The 14,374-nt window shown below is 32.9% G+C and overlaps 1 protein-coding gene across 1 annotated transcript; it reads right to left on the reverse strand.

Annotated features, from left to right (window-relative positions):
• Positions 1–366: 366 nt before the first annotated feature.
• On the reverse strand, positions 367–7,703 carry LOC116028626 (villin-2-like). Its single transcript, XM_031270400.1, has 23 exons — positions 7,414–7,703; positions 6,473–6,584; positions 6,201–6,300; positions 6,011–6,079; positions 5,692–5,928; positions 5,413–5,590; positions 5,176–5,308; positions 4,574–4,733; positions 4,350–4,497; positions 4,168–4,271; positions 3,920–4,078; positions 3,730–3,798; positions 3,587–3,655; positions 3,371–3,502; positions 2,683–2,808; positions 2,338–2,488; positions 2,206–2,219; positions 1,958–2,098; positions 1,747–1,872; positions 1,521–1,583; positions 1,253–1,439; positions 909–1,084; positions 367–820 (listed from the first exon to the last, which is right to left on the reverse strand). Exons 2-23 carry the CDS (start codon positions 6,526–6,528, stop codon positions 707–709), a joined length of 2,712 nt encoding a protein of 903 aa, XP_031126260.1. The 5' UTR covers positions 6,529–6,584; positions 7,414–7,703; the 3' UTR covers positions 367–706.
• Positions 7,704–14,374: the final 6,671 nt, after the last annotated feature.

Consider the following 14,374-nt stretch of genomic DNA (forward strand, 5'->3'; position numbering starts at 1 on the left):
TTTTTCATTAATTTAACATATGATAAAAGGTGATATTTGATTCAAATGTTGGTATGCAAATTTGATTGGTAAATGTGTACATGAGTAGAAATAGGAAGCGATGGCGCACGGAAAGGGCGGCCACATGGGCATGGGGGCTATTTTGTCAGCTTACACTTACATTACGTGGGATATAATGAAGGATGACAATCTGTTAGGTAAGCTTCTATCACATGAATGGATATCATATCTTCCATCATTCATTCATTATTATATATCTGTGTATATTCTGCCAGAGATGATATGTACTTTTTATTTATTTATTTTATTAAGTTCTGTAAAAATAAAAAATAAAAAAATGTAATAACATTAAAAAAGAATGATGGCAAAAATTTATTGAATTTTATTAAATTCTGCACTACAAATTTCATACAAGTAGTATTGAAAGACTAGCATTTTATCAGGGCCCAATCTGTTTTTTCAGGGCACCTGAAGCTAAAGTCTTTTGTACTAAACAAAACAAAGAATTGGCCTGCCATGTACCTACAATCTTCATATCATGGCAGAAACAGCAGCACAAGCTGGAGATTCAAAACCGGAAAAAAAAAAAAAAAAAGGTGAAAAAAAGCTCTTCAAAAGCAGCCACTGTATAAGATGGGTGAAAAGGTTATTCTGGAAAATGGAGAGTAAAAGCGAGAGAGGCTGCAGCAGGTTTATCTTTGGTCCTCTAAAAGAGATCAACTTTCTTCTTGAGCTGATCTTGTTTCCATTTGGGCAACTTATAGAAGGCTTCCTTTGGCATTTCAAGAATGGCCTCAAAATCTTCATCAGAGAGATAAGCCTGAAGAAGAAAATCGATCACAGTAACAACAATTGGAATCGAAGGAAAGACAGATAGATAAATGTAGTTTGAGAGTTTAGCCACAAACCTCTCTGTGCTTTAAGTCAATCCCGGCAGCAGGATTTTCAGATTTAGCCTTCACCTGATCATAAGTGTATCGCAGATTATCAGTATTCCCACCGTGATCGTCTTCATCTGCTTCACCGGTTTCTTCTGCTGCTGCTGCTGCTGCTGCCTCATCTTCAGCATCAGCATTTTCTTCAGCTGCAAAAATTTGCAACCATGTCATACTATGCAAATCTTCAACTTAAAAAAGAACTAAAGAATGAGAATAGAAACAAGTAATCTGTAGTAGAATATGCTCGTGTTACTAGAAATAACAAAGGTAGATTCTGATACCAGTAGGACTTCCTTCTGGTAATGTATTTTTACCTGCCTGCTTCTGTTCCTCAGTAAGAACAGAAGATAAAGCCGCTATAGCAGCTTTTCTTTGTGTTCCAGATGACCCAGTTGGTCTTGGTGAAGGAGGTTTTGTTGATGAAGAACTAAATGCAGAGTTCAAAGCAGCCAATGCAGAAGCCCTTTGTGTTGGTCCATCCTGATTCCCACCGGATTTTCCCTGATTGTGCCACAATTTTAATATTCAAAATGACAACTGTAGAAAAGGTGTTGAAATGAAAATGAAGTCTAGCAATTTTACCTCTGCAGAATGGCCAATACCGAGGAGTAGAAACATCTTCTTTTGGAATGAGTTTCCATGTGCCTGGTTAGGGAGTGAAATAAAAGACTTGGTATTTGAAATAAATAAATAAGAATTACATTATATGAAACAACAATATTTTCACATGCCCCGAGCTAACAATTTAGATAAATTATTTAAGGATGAAAGTACACATAACACCAAAATAAGAGATTTTGAAACATACAATAGCTTTTCCAGCATCCCAAGTAAAGAATGTAGTGAAGAAGCAAGGCTCATTTCCTTCTGTGACTTTATACAATGGAACTTTAGGAGATAATCCATCCAAAGATGCGGCCAGGTCTATGTACTTCTGCAATGAAGTAAACCAATGGCCATTGAAGACAATATTGAATAGCTATAATTCATCATAAGAAATGTGAGAAACCATATGTTACCTGCCCGATTTCAAAAGCGGTTTGCTTTTCATTGGCGTCAGTCAACTGACCAAGCCAAACAAAGACTTCAGCATGTGTGTCTAGGAGTAAGACATCCTCAGTCAACAGATCATCTTGAGAAAAGTTGTACACCTCCTTGATCTAAACATATGATAGAAGTGGTTTTGGGGTTGGGGAAGAACCATGTTATAAAGCTATTAATGCATGGAAATAGTTCAAGAATGTTAGGCCCAAGTTCTAGAACATACCTCAAATTTGCCGGCTGGAGGTTCATAGGACAGAAAAAAAGATTATTACATAAAAATGTCAGTGGAAACACACCCTTCTTGAATGAAATACAACAAAAATAAATAAAAGATGACAAGTACTTCACAATGCACCTTTGTTGATGGAATATGTAAACAGATGAGGATCACGGACAACAGCCTCAACAGTTGCTTTCTTGCTGGTGAAACTTTCTTTACCGCCGAGAGCAGCCCAGAAAGCTGAGATTTCAGCTCCTTCCTTAGTGTGTTTCACAGGTGCCCCTGGCTGAGGGTTTTTTTTTTTTTTTTTGAAAGTAAACCAATTTAATTAGACATAACGTGGTACGAACTAGAATATACTACAGTTTACAAGTAAAAGAAATTCAGTTGGCTGCCAAGTGTCCAAGCATGACCTATGAGGTACTATTTTTTTTACCTCAACCTATTTTTGTCCACAAAGTTCTTCAAAAGAATTCTTACCTTCAGAAATTCAGCGATCTTTGCAGCTAGCTGTTGCTGCTCATAGGTACTTTGGATTCCATGCCAAATGAACATTGAGGAAGATTGAAGAAGAAAACATTCATTAGAGTTGAGTGACGTTGCCACCTGGTAAAATAAAAACAAAATCACTAATAAGTTTTAAGTACATTTGTAAAGCCTATTTCAAATGCCTGCCAAGCTATTCACAGTAACTTGTAACATAATGCCTAATAAAAAATGGCCTCACTGGACAGTCTTTCCTGAAAGGTAAAACAAAAATGAAAGAACTAATAAATTTAAGTATGTTTGTGAAGTCTATTTCAAATGTCTGCGAAGCTATTCACAGTAACTTGTAACACAATGCCTAATAAAAAATTGTTAGTTCGCCTCACTGAACATGGTCATTTCCTGAAAAGAATACCCACCCCCAGGCATCCAAACCAATAAAAATATCCAGAAATGGCTCATCTATATTGTAAGAAACATGCAAGCCTTATAAGGAGATCTAAAATCTGAGAATACTCTCAGGAGAAGATTGATCTGAAAAGACAAAATTGATTCCTTTCACCTTTTAAAAGAAAAAAAAGGTGAAAGGAATCAAGAATCATGGCTCCTCAAAAATATTTTCAATCATTAAGACAATTTAGAGTAACCATAATGGAAAATGTTCAATGGTGGATAAGCATACCGTATCAACTTGAACTACTTTATTATTATGCACAGAAGTTCCAGATATCTGGATAAGAGCAAGTGACTCAGCAGTGTAAGTTTCATCCTTTTTGCCTGCAATAGAGTTCTTGTATCCAGAGCTTAATCCACCCTGATAAAAGAATATAAATTTGGTTAAGTAGTTCTTAGATTCCAAGTCTAGCTGTCAAATGTGATTACATATGAGGGGAAGTACCTTAAGTACCACCATGGGCTGGAAGATGGCAATAAATTGGGGTGGCTCTTTCCCTTGAAATATCCGACCCTAAACAATAACCGTGTTACACTCAGAAATCTGTTTTATAAATCATATAAATAAAAAGTCATACTCAGTTATACCAAAACAGGTCTCCCCTTCAGTGTAGTGAACATTTTGGTAACCAATTCAGCAGCCATACTCTGGTCCTCCTGGATTCATAAGATTTAACTTTCAAAAACCTCAATAATGTTGTTGTATTGGCAAGTCAACAGAAATCTGACACACTAATACAATATACAATATATAATTTAAAAACAAATAAAAATATACCGCTACGCTATCCTTCCCAATCCACCAGCAGAGGTAATAATCATCCTTCTTCTCATGAGAGTGGTAGGAGTACAGAACTACATAGCAATCTCCACTGTAGAATTTACCAAATTCTTCTTTGGGAACTGGAGTCTTTGAATTCTCATCAATGCGCCAGACCTGATAATGGAAGAAGCTCTTAGCATAGAAATAGAGAGATTGAAATAAAGACTTGGTAAGCAATATGAAGCCAAAGAAGATAACACCACCTCTATTTTTCCACCTTCATCAAGCAGAGGGGGGACTTCCTCCTTTACAGGTGTAGTGCTTTTGGTTCCAGATTTGATGCCACCACCTTGTTGCTTCAGCAAAGCTACCATGATGAAGGAGGAGTTAAATCATACTTCCTCACAGAAAAAAAACTCAAAAACTTAATAGTGGGCACATATACCTGCAACTTTTCCTCTTCCCTCCTCAGGAGCAGATGCCGTTGCAGATGGCCAAGAATCAAATTCACACTTAAATGAAATTGTCTCATAACCTTGAGAAAGCCGAGTAATTTTTGTTGCCTTGGGTCTATTTTGTTTGGCAAGGAATTCCTAAGGATATTTTTTAGCATGAAAGAATTAGAAACTCCATCAGATTAACACAGAGATACAAGGACTAACTTTCTACCTCTGCAGTTTGACTCGCAGCTTTCCTCTCATCCAGTTGTGTAGCACGCCCAACCCAAACAAATACTTCAGAACCACAATCCAATAAATAGCACTTGGAATTTTCCAGAATTGATTTGGAAAGTTCACCATCTACTGGATTGACTTGACCATCGGCAATGCTGCAGAAATAGAAGAGAACATAAGTATCCTGTATCAGAAACTAAATGAACACCACACACAAAAGTTCAATGCACTAGATAACCAAATGAGTAATATCCAAAAGAATGATAGCAGAAAACTGGTATCACTAGACTAAAGCTGTTGATAACAGTAACATTAATTACATAATTTATTTCTACATCCAAATAGAGAAAAAAGATAGAATTGAGCAGTGAATGGGGCTTGCTATTATTAACTGATTGGTTTAAGTTTGGTCTGCAATCAATTACTTAGACATTGAAATCAAGCTCACAAATATATAGGGGATACCAATGCTAGAAGTTTGAGTCCCAACTTGAGGTTTGGGAAATTTAAGTTCACCTCATGCCAAATTTGAAACTTCACCCATTTTAAGTTAAAAAGATTCAATCAAAAGAAAAATTTAAGGAATTCAAAAGATACCAAAAAAGTTTAGGAGGAGTTTTCTCGGGAATGATATCGTCATCACTAGCAACCTTCCTGCCCATTGGGGCAAACCCACCAAAAAGCTCCCAGAATTCACCAGAATCTGCTTCAGCTTGTAGATTCCCATCTTCTGTTAAGCAAAATAATGAAATTTCAGAACACAGTTGATTTATATGGCCACAATTTCATATACATGAAAAGTGTAAAATATTGTATAAGATTTGGAATACTTGCCTACAATAGCAACCTTACACACTCCACCATGATAAGTGTCCTTCAAAAACTGAATTACTTCTAATGCTTTGGCTCTCTCCTGAATATTGGAGTTTGCACCATTGAACTGATATATCTTATCTTTAGTATCCAGAACGAACACATCATCATGATTTAGTGAGGGCCGAGCAAATGGGACCTGGTAACAAGTTAAATGAGATTCTACTCTCTTCTAGTACAGCGAAGGTAGATTATAGGAGCATTGGAATGAGACTTGAAATCATTTTGGATAATTTTTACCTGCTTCATCCTGACAACTCTTTTTCCTTTACACACATATAAGCGTGTCTCAAATTCTTCCTCCTGTGGTGTCTTAAATCCAGATGCAACACCCCCTTCTAATGGCATAATGCATGGTTTAAAGTAGGATAAGAACCTATCAGATTCAAGACATTGGATTTCTCTGTGCTGCACTCCTTTTCCTCCAAGAATTGTATCAAGCTCTACAGTTTTAATTGCAGCTGTTCCAGCTTCATCCTAATGTATTTTTCAAAATCTTAGGGGAAACATATATTTGATGAAAGTGTGACATAGAAATAAGAAAAATACAATGCAGTACCTGGCTAGTGTCCTTTCCAAGCCAAAAGTGTATATCAAACAAATAAGGGCCTCCCTTACCAGAAGTTGTCTGCAAATACAGAGAGTTTTTGAGTAGTAGATCTTATAACTTTCTCTTTATTTAACCATATCCATATTAAAGAACAGAGTTACACTGAAGAGAAATTATGAGATCAATAAGCAACATGCACCTGCAAGACGATGTAAGAGTCGCCTGAGTAGAATTTACCATAATCAGATTTTGGCAAAGGAACTGGCTTGAAATTCTCAATTCTCCATATCTCAATCCCACTACATTGAGTTAAGGACAACCCAAAAGTGAAAATATCTAAAAAGGCCAAATAATCAATGACATAGATAGATAATCTATGATGCATGGAATTTCCCAACTACGGCATATGTTATCATATATGCAGCAGGACCAACAAACCAACATATCAAGTTTTTGTGTAGAAAAGGATACGCTCTTTGTCCTGCTGACTGGAATGCAGGTTCCAAGGCTTTCACGTTGACTGACATTGTCTAAATACCGGGGTTTTCCAACAATGGCAAGTACTCCTTCAAGTATTAGATATCTATACAAATCAACAACAAATATGATAAGGAAGCATGGAAATGGTAATGGAAAATGGAAGAAAAGAAGAAGAAGACAAGACAACATTGATAGTAAAGCATGAATTTAGGAAGTATTACTTTATAGTTGATAAAATCATAAAATAGCAACAGCTAAAAGAAAAATAATGGATTGAAACAATTATAACATCAAGGACAAAAATTAATTCTCTCAAAAAAAAATCATTTATGAAGTAGGCATCCTTTATAAAACAGCAAATATGTGAACTTTAGAGCAATGGTGCACACAAAACAAATCATACAGCATTTTAGTGCAACATAATGGTATTCAAAGCACAACTGCCTAGCTAACGGCCAATTACAATAAGACTCTGAGTCCACAAGGAATCATATAACCTTACAATTAGCTTAACAATTAATACACCAAAGATAACAAATCTCAAATTAATAATAAAAGAGATCATATTGCAGTTTCATCCTTTTTTTTTTTTTTTTTGGATTCCCATCCTGATTCCAAAGAAGCTGTACTTTTTCTTCTTTCTTCTTTTAACAACTAGATTGTTCCTTTGATAGAAAAATCAGTACATATGACAATTATGTTGTGGATATATTGTTCAAAGCTCATGGTAACAACAATTTAAGTGGATATTTGGTAAAACTTAGCCGTGGTCTAGGCTATTTATATTCTATATTGCATATTATATATTAAACAAGAAAAAAAGAGATTAACATTAGCTATACCATACATTTAATCAATGCCAACAGTAAACAATCCGGGGATCAAAACACGAAAAAATCGAAAGAAAATAGCAGAATTCGAAATGGATTAACCTTATGATATCAGAATTAGGCTGTTGTGATGAGGGAATAATTGAAAGCAGAATTTCTTGTCCACACTTTTTAGTGCGTTTCTTTCCGAGATGGAGTCTGTATGAAGAAACAGGGAGAGAAAAAAGAAATGGATACATATATATGAATTTGCAGTGCCTAGGAAACACAATGCTTATAGGAGAAAGAAACAGAAAGAAAGAGGGGAAAGGGAAGACGACGATAACGGGGAGAGAGCTTCGGAGAGTGAGACCGCTTTTGTGTGTGTGAGAAGAAGTATTCCAATTCCCCGGGAAGATCCGATGACTGTGGCAATCGTTTATACAGGTTTGTTAGAATAACAATAGCAATACAATAATAATAATAATAATTTTTTTTGAAAGAAATTATTATTATTATTTGAGCATTTTATAAAATGTTTAATAAAAATTTAGATATACACTTATTTAAGATTTTTTTTCCCAAAATAGTCCATCCACTATTAGTCATTCTTAATTTTACATTTCAACTTTCAATTGCACCAAATGTTATCCCTCGACTTTCAAAACTCACCCAATTCAGTCTCTCATTAGGTATTCCGTTTGCTCATCGTTAAAATGGAAGGCATTTTGGTCCGTTCACCTATTTTGTCCAGACACCAAACAAACAATTTAAAAACTAAATGGGATCACATATATAATTGATGGACTGAGAGAGTATGTTGGTATAATTGAGGGACTAAAATAGTCCTTCCTCCTTAGTTTTATAAATATTGTAAAGTTAACATTAAATTTACAATATTTATAAAATTAATCATGCATTTTTATTTTTCTAAAACTCTTCCATTAGTTGATGAACCGAGGTGGCCGGGTACATAAGGTGAGATTTGCTCACTCTTTTTACCTGAGCATTTTATTATCATTTAATATTTGATCCTTCATATTCAAACGATAGGAAGATATTTATTGAAATTAAAATAAAAATATTCGAGACCATCACCCCATCAACATATATATACAACACTATTACACTAATACATGGCGGCTTAAAGAACAAAGCTTAGTAAAGTAACTATATATTAAATACAAGTATTTTAAAATATGAATAAGCTCTAGAGATCAGTAATGAGGTTAAGTTGCAACAACCAACAATTGTAGCAAACTCAAAATGAGAAAACTTCAATCAAAACCTTAGACACCGATCAACTCAAAATGTGAAGTCAATTTATTATCACTATCATAAAATTTATGTTATGTTAAATATATATGCCCTTAGACTTTAAAAGTAACAACTTGAGTTATTGTTATTTACTATCCACAATTGGTGAGCCAAATACATGTAAAAACCAATCAGCTTATCAACGGGTAAAAAAACATACAAAAATAGTCACATTTTATTAAGTTTAAAAAGTGGTCAAAATTTTCAACCACCTTAAAAATTTCAATTTTTGATCACTTATTTTGGGTGCTTTTGATTCTAAGTACCTTAATAATCAAGGGTGTGTCTTGAAGTTTTTGTTAGCAAGATATGCATTGTTAACTCCTGTACCCCTACTTCCCACACTCCCACCTTAGTGGCCAAGTTGGTCAATAAATTAGACAATCCGCCGGTCTGGTGCATAGCCACCTCGCTCCCATGGCCCTTTCCTAATTTTTGCACCATCCGCCCCTTATATTTTTCCATTTTACACTTTGTACCCCACCTCCTCAACTTTGGGCCTTTTGCCACTTGGACATTGTTTGGTAAATAATCAGCCTATCAACTAATTTTGGCTTATTTGACCACTATTAGTTGGTAAATAATGGTCCTGTTTGGTAAATGGCTGTTAGCTGATTGGGTTGGCTGTTTGGGTTAGAAGGTATGATTTGTTGATAACATTGGCTGATTGTAGAAAGTTGTTTGATAAATTAGCTGTTAGCTGATGACTGTTTGGTATAATTTCTTTTCTCAAAAAACTAATTGAAAATGCTGCTTTGAGTAGCATTTTGAATTTTAGCATTTTGGAGTTACAAAAAGCTTATTATTTACCAACTAATAGTGGTCAAATAAGCCAAAATTGGCTGATAGGCTGATTATTTATCAAACAGGGCCAATAAGTTTTTTGTAACTCCAAAATGCCAAAATACAAAAGGCTACTCAAAGCAGCCTTTTCAATTAGCTTTTTGAGAAAAGAAATTATACCAAACAGCCATCAGCTAACAACTAATTTATCAAACAACTTTCTACAATCAGACAATGTTATCAACAAATCATACCTTCTAACCCAAACAGCCAACCCAATCAGCTAACAGCCATTTACCAAACAGGACCTTGGTCTTTATGCCTTCTCACCTTTTACACCCTAAACTTTCTGTCTTTTTGCATTTTGACCCCAAACTCCTCTAACTTTTGCACTCCAACCTCCTTTATTTTAACTCATCAACCCAATTCGTACCCTAACTTTATTTCGTCCTTGTCTAGACCCTGAACCTTGTCCATGAGTTCCAACGACCATACCTTTTATATCCAAATAACTCATGGACTTTCCCTTTTCTAGGTCTAATTGACTTTGGACCCATGCCTCAATTCCTTTGTCAAGGATGATTATACACAATGAATTAATATAATTTAATTACTATTTTTTATTATTGAAACAATAGAAATATGTTCATTGAAATTAAAATAATATAATATTTTAGACCATCAACATATATGTACAACAGTAATTCTTTATTGAAATTAAAATATAAATATTCTAGCTAGACCATCAACACACACACACACACACACATATATATATATATATATATATATATATATATATATATATATATATATACACACACACACACACATATATATATATATACACACACACACATATATATATACACACACACAACACTAATTCATGGTCTAAAGGATAAAAGCTCACTAAAGTAACTATATATTAAATACAAATTAAAGTATATATTTTAAAAATATGAATAAGCATTAGAACAGAGATCACAAAAGAATAGTAATCATGCTAAGTTGCAGCAACGTAACCAACATTTGTAGCCAACTAAAAATAACAAAACTTCAGCCAAATTAAAACTTTAAGACATCAACTCAAAAGATGAAGTCAATTTATTATCCCAATCACAAAATTGATGTTAAATATGTCTTTAAACTTTATAGGTAACAACTTGAGTCATTCGTTACTATCCACAATTGGTGAGCCAAATAAAAAATCAATTAGCTTTTCAACGGGTCAAAAAGCCGAGCAAAATAGCCACCTTTTATATATTATTAATTTTAAAAAGTGGTCAGAATTTTCAACCACTTTAAATGGTAGTTGAAAAAATAAAAACTTTAAAATCTTGATCACTTTTAAATGATTTGGAATGAACACTTAAAAAAATATTATATATACAAGTAACTACAAAGTCTACAATTCTATGAATTTAAAATAAATAATATAATAATATTACTAATGACCTTATTTAATTTAGTATTTAAAGTAATTCATAGATAGTCCCCAAGGTATTTCTTGAAGTTCAGTTAGCAAGATACGTATTGTTAACCTTTATGAGAGCAAAAGACAATGATCAAATAAATGCAGGCCTAAACATCAAAAGAATCTATGAGAGACAAAGGGAATTGCAAGCATACGAGTATATACATTATATTGGAAGGGAATTGACTTAGAAGTTAGAAGCTGCTGGGTGGCTGTCTATATATAGTGAACATAACGTTGTGTATCTTACATAGAAAATACCAAACAATTATTGTGAGAAGGAAGCTAGCTAATAAGCATGGCAAAGAATAGCAACAGATCAGTGTCAGTGGTAGCCATTGCTATGGTGTTTGCAATTATGTTGTACCTCGGCAGCTCTTCATCGGACAAGGAAGCACTGGCGCTAGCAGAGGTTGATGTTATAGGCGACGAGAATAAGGAGGTCAAAGAATCGAAAATAGACCAATATTTCACTCCCCTGTCCAAGAGTTTATACAACGAATTGGAGCGCAGAAAGCTGGAAATATGCGGTTGTCTTCCTTGCTGTTATATTTGCCCATGTAAGACTACCTAAGTCAAGGAACCAACCCACAAAATAATATAATATTAATACTATGTAGTTATAATATAATCAATAAGGAAAGTGCTACTACCAATAGTTCATATGTGTTTTCGTCTATTAAAATTATACAAATAATAAAAGTTGTTGTTGCGTCATGATAGAAAAATATATAATCAAATAATTAGTACTAAGTTAAGTTGTACACTTAATGTATATACATCGAGTTTGATCGAATTAAATATATTGAATGTTAACATATATATATACCACACTAATGCATGGTCTAAAGGATAAAAGCTCACTAAAGTAACTACTATATATTAAATACAAATTAAAGTATATATTTTTTTAAAAAATTAAAATGAATAAGCTTTAGATCAGAGATCACAAAAGAATAGTAATCATGCTAAGCTGCAGCAACCAACATTTTTAGCCAACTAAAAATAAGAAAACTTCAGCCAAATTAAAACTTTAGACGTCAACTCAAAAGATGGAGTCAATTTATTATTCCAATCACAAAATTTATGTTAAATATGTCTCCAAATTTTAAAGGTAATTAACAACTTGAGTCCTCAGTTACTATCCAAAATTTGTGAGCCAAATAAAAGACCATTTAACTTTTCAACGGGTCAAAAAGCATAGCAAAATAGCCACCTTTTATTAATTTTAAGAAATAGTCATAGTCAAAATTTCCAACCATTTAAACGAAAAAGTAAAAACTTTAAAAATTTGGTTAATTACCTTTGGATGATTTGGAATCAACACTTAAAAAAATATATTATATATACAAGCTAAGTAACTACAAATTAAAGTCTACAATTCTATGAATTTAAAATAAATGTAATACGTAGTATTACTTTTGAAAGAAATATAATATTACTATGACCTTATTTAATATTCAAAGTAATTCATAGATAATTCCTAAGGATGTTTCTTAAAGTTTTAGTTAGCAAGATACGCATTGTTAACCTATATGAGAGCAAAAGACAATGATCAAACATCAAAAGAATCTATGATAGAAAAAGGGAATATTGCAAGCAGGCCGGTATATATATATATATATTGGAAGGGAATCGACTTAGAAGTTGCTGGGTGGCTGTCTGATCTATATATAGGGAACATAGTTTGTTTACGTTGTATACCTCAATCTTACATAGAAAATAACAAACAATTATTGAAAGAAGGAAGCTAATCAATAAGCATGGCAAAGAATAGCAGCAGAGCGTCAGTGGTAGCCGTTGTTATGGTGTTTGCAGTTATGTTGTACCTCGGCAGCTCTTCATCGGACAAGGAAGCAATGGCGCTAGCAGAGGTTGATGTTATTAGCGACGACAATAAGGTGGTCAAAGCATCGAAAATAGATGAATATTTCACTCCATTATCGAAGAGTTTCTACAGTGAGTTGGAGCGTAGAAAGCTGGAAATATGCAGATGCACTCCTTGTTGTTCTCTCTGCCCATGTAAGACTACCTAAGTGAAGGTAGGAACCAAGCTAAGGCCACCCACAAAATAATATTAATACTATATATACTTGTATTAATGTGGTAAATAAGGAAAATGTTACAACGAATACAACATGTATGTTTTCTTTATCAAAATTACAAATAAAAGTTGTTGTAATATAAAGTTAGTACTAAGTTAAGTTGTACACCTAGCTAGTGTATACACATCGTGGGTGGTCGAATTAAATATATTGAATGTGAGGATATATCACATATGCTTGTAATTGTTGCATGGAATCTCCTTTCTATCCAATGGCCGGTCAGGCAATGGTTAATTATCCTGTGAATTGACAAAGGTGTTTGACAATTTGCTATTAAATGATTATATTAGCTGATTTGACCAATTGATAGTATTAACAGATTATAAAAATATGTTTGGTAAATTAGATGTTTACTCTTAACTTATTATATATAAAATGATGTATAAGGATATGAGTAGAGTGTGTTATTTACTTAATTAACTCTTAAATTATTTAAATAATCTATTGTTATCGTTGTGTTATTATTAATTATTTTTTGTTTTATTATGTAATTAATAATAATTCAATATAAAAATATCATTTTAAATAAAAATATAATAAACATAAGTTGTTAATAATCATAATAATTCAACATAACAGTTAACACTATATATATGTGTGTTAAGCAAAGAGTCAATTCCAATGTCTAACCAACAACTATTAATGATAAATTAGATTTTAAAATGAAAATGCAATAAGTTGATATCAATAAGCTAGCTACTCAAAGTACGTAACTTTTTCATTTTCTATTTATAGAAAGTCAAAAAGCTATTTACTTTTTTGAAAACATTCAAATTAGTTGTTTGACCAGTCAAACAAATTAGACTTTCCAAGCTATTATTCAAATACCCAAAATGTATAAAGACTACAAAGGTTATCAACACTAGCAACCAATTGGCTGGCCATGGTCAATGGATGCAATAACATACTATAGCTTCTTGGCTCATTTGATCGTCTGAACGAATGCATAGAGACTAGTCAGATATGACATATATAGAAAATAATGACTACCTAAAAGAGAAAAATATAGTTTTAAGAAAAGGTTTGAAGTGAAAATTATTCAAAGTGAAAATTGAATAGACTTTCTGTGGTTGATGTTGACTTTTTATGGGGTGGTCTGTTACAATTTTACTTGAGCTCTCTCAAGATCAGAGTCAATTTACCTATATATTGAACTAGTTTTGCAAAAACATGTACATGAAATGATTAATGGTTTTACATATGAATTAGCTAGCTAGGAAGCATTTCGTAACTAATACTTTATTTTTTTTGTTTATATATATATATATATATATATATATATATATATATATATATATATATATATATATATATATATATAATTCACTTTCTAATATTATATATACAAGATCAAATTTGATATTAATGATGACATTGTTTTTTTTTTTTTTTTTTTTTTTTT

The sequence above is a fragment of the Ipomoea triloba genome, chromosome 9, assembly GCF_003576645.1.
Source record: "Ipomoea triloba cultivar NCNSP0323 chromosome 9, ASM357664v1".
Lineage (NCBI taxonomy): Eukaryota > Viridiplantae > Streptophyta > Magnoliopsida > Solanales > Convolvulaceae > Ipomoea > Ipomoea triloba.

Bases quoted from the DNA above. Each gene is read 5' to 3' on its own strand.
- LOC116028626 (XM_031270400.1), bottom strand. From the start codon at position 6,528: ATGTCAGTCAACGTGAAAGCCTTGGAACCTGCATTCCAGTCAGCAGGA. The intron at 3,799-3,919 runs GTATATTTTTAT...TTATGAATCCAG, and splicing joins TTGGGAAGGATAGCGTAGCG to GAGGACCAGAGTATGGCTGC. The intron at 1,440-1,520 runs GTAAAATTGCTA...TGGCACAATCAG, and splicing joins GTATTGGCCATTCTGCAGAG to GGAAAATCCGGTGGGAATCA.